Below are 5,856 nucleotides of genomic sequence, written 5' to 3' on the forward strand. Positions count from 1 at the left end.
TGGAGCCTGGAGCCTGGAGCCTGGAGCCTGGAGCCTGGAGCCTGGAGTCTGGAGCCCGGAGCCTGGAGTTTGAAGCCCCAGTAGCCCCAGCATCTTAGCCACTCAGAAAACTGCTTTCATTGCATTCTAATGAGGGCAGGCTGGGGGCCCCAGGTCCAGCACTAGACAGTTGATGTAATTATGGAAGACATAATTATATACTTATATCTATTATAAGACAGCAATATGGTCTTCTCAGATCATCAGTTCCAAGAATCATGACTACATTTCACTTACAAAATGCAGTGACATCAATATCAAGAACTTTATGGTCATCAGTGGTAACAATTCATACATCACCTATTGGAGGCATTTTGACCACCAGGACGTATGTCTATCAGCTTCCTTCTAAAAGAACTACTTCGGGGTCAATAAGTCTTCTTACGACTTCCTCACCTCCACATACTCTGTGATCCTGTGATATTGGCTTCATACCTGGAATTATTTCCTTCCTCATTTCTGCCTCTTGGCTTCTCTGGTTTCCTTCAAGGCCTAGCTAAAATTCTGCCTTCTAAAAGATAGCTTTTCTAATCCGCTTAGTACTAGAGCCTGCCCTCTAAGATAAACTCCAATTTATCCTATAGACAGCGCGGTCATAGGTAGCAGTCTACATGTTGTCTATCCCATTAGACTGTGAGCTCTTTGAGAGGAGAGAATGTTTTTCTGACTTTCTTTGTATTTCCAGCACTTATCACAGTGTCTGGCACTTACTACTTACTTCATAAGCGCTAGTTGACTTGACAAGCCAAATACTATTTGGATACTGGAGCAAAGAGCATACAGCCTTAATAGTACGGCTGGGGCCAGCATACCCTCTTACTGTTAGCTTGCTGGTGGTGAAGACTTTGCCCTTCAATCTCTTCTCAGCAAAGGCAGGCCTACCTCAGATCGTATCTATCTATGCTCTCCATGAGCTGCAGTTTGCATTTAGATAACCCATGTGGATACACTTATCTTACACATGAATGTGCACATGTGTAATCAAAAGGCAAATCTCTAGAGTCTACACCTATTCAGCACAGTTTCCTCTCATGAAGGAGAGTTTAGCAGGGAATGAAAATAGGAAAATAGATTTTGGAGCTGAAAGGGACCTTAGAGGCCATATAGTATAACCCTTTCATTTTATAGATGAGAAAACTGAGGCCCTTAAATATAAAAAGACTTGCCCAAGGTTACACAGGTACAAAGTGATAGAATTGGGATTGGAATCCAGGTCCAATGACTCCAAAATATATTACTCTTTCCATTGTACCATACTGTCTCCCACACATGAGGCTCTAGCCTGTAGAAGGGCTTAAGAGAGAGTATGACGGAAGGGTCTGATTAAGGCAGGGACAGTGGAAAAGTAGCCAAAGGAAACATGAGAGACTGAGAATGCCTGGAATTCTGATCTGATTTAGGGGTGATTCCAGGTTCCTAAGAGGAAGGAAACTTTAGAGAAAATATTTCAGGGTTCAGATTTGGGAAAATTGATCCCCACCCACCAACACCCCCTACCCTCCTCTGTTATTACTGTGATGTCTCCATCATGGGAGTCACAGGAACGGAAAGGCCGGGAGAAACGCATGGTGGTGTAGACAGCATCTTCTGTCAGCAACTGCAGCTCTGCGTCCTGGCTCCCATCCTCCTCCAGAGTGTCATCATCTACCAAGTGCTGGTCCTGCCGTGGAGGTAAAAACCAATAGACAAGTGCCATGGACAGAGGGATCATGCCTCTCAATCAGAAGGGGAACTCCATGAGAGCAGGGGCTGTGTTTTTTCCTCTGAACAGTTAGCATCTACCAGGCTAAATCTCCAGGGAATACTCTGCTACATTCACAAATTTCCCGAGAAATACACACAAGTCAGAATTTCAGAATATTTGTATGTGAAGGTTAGAAAATATATCAAGTATATTAATTTAACCCCTTCATATTAGAGATTAGAAAACTGAAGTCTCTGACTCATAATCACCTCTTTCCACCTGTACCATGTTGCTTCATTGTTCCTCCTCAATGATTATTCCTAACATCATACTCTCAAAGTGTTATTATGAAATTGATTTTATTACTAGGTAACTTTTCATATGTACCCAAACTAGTTTTTAATCTTAAACTAGATTATAAGCTCCTTGAGGGCAGGGAATCATGCCTTATACCTACAAGTATTCTATATTCTGCATTTAGAGTCTTGATTTCAAAGAAAGTAGCCAAGGACTCACAGAATTACTAGTCTTATGATAATAGATTTGGAGCAGCTGAGTACAGTTGTTCACTATATCATACAACTTCAAAGGTCATCTTGTCATCTACTCTAGTCCCCGCATTTTATAGATGAGGTAATGGAGGCCCACAGGGGTAAGGTGATTTGCCCAAGACCACTCAGGTAATAAGTAATAGAGCTGAAGTGATTTTAATATTTAAATCCAACACCCCTCTTCCCATTTTACAGATGAGGAAACTGAGCCCTAGACTGCTGAAATGACGCATAGGTCCCTTTTATATTCTTTTAAATTTAAATTTAAATTAAAAGAATATACATTTTCCCCAATTGCATGCAAAAACAAGTTTTAACATTCATTTTTTTTTAAAAAATTGAATTCCAAATTTTCTTCCTCCTCTCTTTTCCAGCTTCTCTGAAATGGTAAGCAATTTGACATAGGTTATACATGTGCAATCATGAGAAATATATTTCCATATTAGTCATGCTGTAAAAGAAAACAAACCAAAAACACCCACAAAAAAGTAAAAAAAGTGAAAAATACTATGCTTAGATCTGCATTAAGACTCCATCCAGACTCCCTCAGTTCTTTCTCTGTAGGCAGATAACATTTTTCATCATGAGTTCTTTGGAACTGTCTTGGATCATTGTATTGCTGAGAATAGCTAAGTCATTCACAATTGATCATCATAAAATATTGCTATTATTGTGTACAATGTTCTCCTGGTTCTGCTCACTTCACTGTAGGTCCTTTTTTTTTATAAGGTTAGCTAAAAGACGCACCCTTTATCAGACCATATGTAACAAATCTGGATCCTGAAATTATGGCTCCTCTACTTATAGCTAATATGACTGCTAGGTGATGCCATAGTGTGCAGAATGCCAGGCCTGAAGTCAGGAAGACTCATGTTCCTGAGTTCAAATCTGGCCTTAGATACTTATTAGCTGTATGACCTTCAGCAGTCACTTAATCGTCTTTGTAAAATGATCTGGAGAAGGAAATGACAAATCGCTCCATTATCTTTGTCAAGTAAACCCAAATGGGGTCATGAAGAATCAGACACAACTGAAATGACTGAACAACAACAACTTACAGCTAATACAGAGCTTCACACATAGTGAACATTCAATAAATCTTTGATGAATGATTACTTTTCAGCCAGATATCTATATCTATATCTATATATATGTCTCTATATATAGATATATCTATATATCCCTCTGTTCCTTGAAATAAGGGGCAATGATGCCCCTGTGTTTTCTTCTCCCTCACATAGGCAGAGAATACTGAGAATACCATTGAAATGATACTTAAAGGTTCTCATTTGTAGTTTGGATTTGGATGGAACCACTGGGATACCATAGAGTACAATTCCCTGATTTTACACAGTAATGAATTGGAGCTCATGGAAGTAAATTAGAGCTGGAACCTGAACACAAATCATGTGACTCTGTAATAAGTACATTCTTTTTACCTTATCTCTCTGTGGCCCCAAGTGAACAAGGATCACAGAAGATTAGAGTTAGAAGAACTAGAAGAGAAGATTTTCAAGTCCATTTTCTAGAAGAAATGGAGGTATAGTGGGATTAAGTGATTTATCTTAGGTCTTCTGACTTCCAGTGCAATGTATTTCCTGCTATATTATATTCAGTTATAAATAGATAGATAGATGTGGACATTGGTTTGACTGTATGTGCTGCTACTTAATAGCTTCAGGTCTCCACTGTGACAAATGACCTCTTTAATTCTCTGAATCTGTTTTTTCACCAGCCAAATAAAGAGATTTTTACTAAATGATAGTGAAATTTCTTCCTTTTTTAATGCTCTGGGATCCTCTGTATGTGTTTCTTATTTTTTTCTAATTTTGTGAATGAAATTTTTATTTACATATTGTATCTAGAAGCAGATACATAAGTCTGTATGTGTTTCTTGACATACACGGGAATATACCAGGGTAGGTCCAGGTGTAAAATACTGGTTCTGGAAGCAAAGAGCTTCAGGAAAGCTCCCATTAGAGTTGATAAGGTATGTGCCCGGGGTCCAGGATATAAAGTAAAACCTATATATAGTATCTGGCACATAGTAGATGCTTAAGAAATGTTTATTGACTGACTGAATGACTACATACTTTGCCATTTCCCGATGGGGATATAGCACTAGCAGCCTGATATTCTTGGGATGTGCCTGGTTATTTTTTCCATCTTGTGGGAGGCCTACAACTGGCCCCTCCCTGGTAAGTTACTCTCATCCCTCAGGGAGAAGAGAATCTATACTTAGACTTACCGAGAAGTAGACAGTCCCATCAGGCAAGACACCTCCAACCACTAGATCGGCCCCCACATTGGTGTAGCGATCAGTGACACCAAGGCCCACCCAGCCAGCTGTCCGGACCTGCAGATCAAAGGTGATGATCTCAGTATCGATATCAAAGTCCCAGCGTAGATACACGACATTGGATGGGTCAAGGAATCTCGAGTAGCGAAGTGGGGATTTGGGGCCATGGGGGATTCCTACAGCAGGAGCAGCCAGGGGCAAGAGGAGGAGTAGCTTGGGAAGGAGGACACAAGTCATGTCTGTTGGGGCCTGTGGCATCTCTCTTGCAGATAGGCAGCCCCTGCCTGGGTATGTCTGGCTTATATATGTCTGAAGATACTTGGGCACCATGCCACAGGGGAGGAACAGGATGTAGTCCTGGGATCTGATTATCCTGCGGGCATGGGAAGGTGCCACTTACATAATCCTGAAGTGGGGAAGTACCCAGATTGGGGCCTAAATACAAGTAGACAGATAGGGTCTGGACTTTAGAGGAGGGGGTTGGCAAGGAGCCATGGGGGTAGAACATTCACAAAACATCCTTTTTTAGATTTCTGGGTCTTTCCTCATGCCACCCCATTCAGACCCCAGCATCCTAGCCATGAAGCTTTACAAAAAAAGAAAGTTTGGACAAGTCAGAAGCATCTTTTCAATACATATAAGTGTGTCCATGGCACAGCAGTACACATGGAATCAGTTTTCCCCCTACAGTAAGGACAGCTTCTCTATTGTGTGGGCAGAAGGAGGCATAGGAAGAAGGTACGGATTCACAAAGACAATTCAGGACTCTTAGTTTCAAAGTGCAACATAAACTCTACGGGAGGAAGAGAAGCTGAGGGGAGGACGGCAGGCTGTGATTGTCATCTCCCATAGGATCCTTACTTGCTAATCCCTGGGCTGTGATTTAAGGTATAATCAGCTTTTAGATAGAGGATGGCTGGGCTGGCATTCAGTACATTTGTATGGATGAAGGGGGAAAGAGGAGGGCAGGACACATTTATGAACAGAGGACGGGGAAGCACAGCAAACCTCAGGACCTTCCCCTAGCTCCCCCACTTCACTGTCCCCTCCCCCACCAACCTCTTCCTCAACTATGGGCCCTAGCCATCACATATCTATCAGACGTTTTGACTTTCATGGGATCCTAGACGCAGAGTTCGAAGGGATCTTAGTTTTACTTCCTCGTTTTACGAATGAGAGGTTATGGGATTTACCCAAGTGCTAAACTTCAAGTGGCAGAGATGGGAATTGAACCCAGGTCCGTGGATCCCTATTCAACAGTCTGAAAGTGCATTCACATAGAG

General features: G+C 41.6%; 1 protein-coding gene across 1 annotated transcript in view; it reads right to left on the bottom strand.

The window, feature by feature from the left end:
* LOC114031147 (putative DBH-like monooxygenase protein 2) overlaps positions 1-4,810 on the bottom strand; it is a 13,472-nt gene extending 8,662 nt beyond the window's left edge. Inside the window, exons 1-2 of the mRNA XM_027846163.1 lie at positions 4,523-4,810; positions 1,553-1,699 (exon numbers count right to left, since the gene is read on the bottom strand). Of these exons, the coding sequence (XP_027701964.1) occupies positions 1,553-1,699; positions 4,523-4,810 (435 nt within the window). The remainder of the gene's footprint in view (positions 1-1,552; positions 1,700-4,522) is intronic.
* Positions 4,811-5,856: the final 1,046 nt, after the last annotated feature.

The sequence above is a fragment of the Vombatus ursinus genome, unplaced genomic scaffold (genome assembly GCF_900497805.2).
Source record: "Vombatus ursinus unplaced genomic scaffold, bare-nosed wombat genome assembly UNPS02015088.1, whole genome shotgun sequence".
Lineage (NCBI taxonomy): Eukaryota > Metazoa > Chordata > Mammalia > Diprotodontia > Vombatidae > Vombatus > Vombatus ursinus.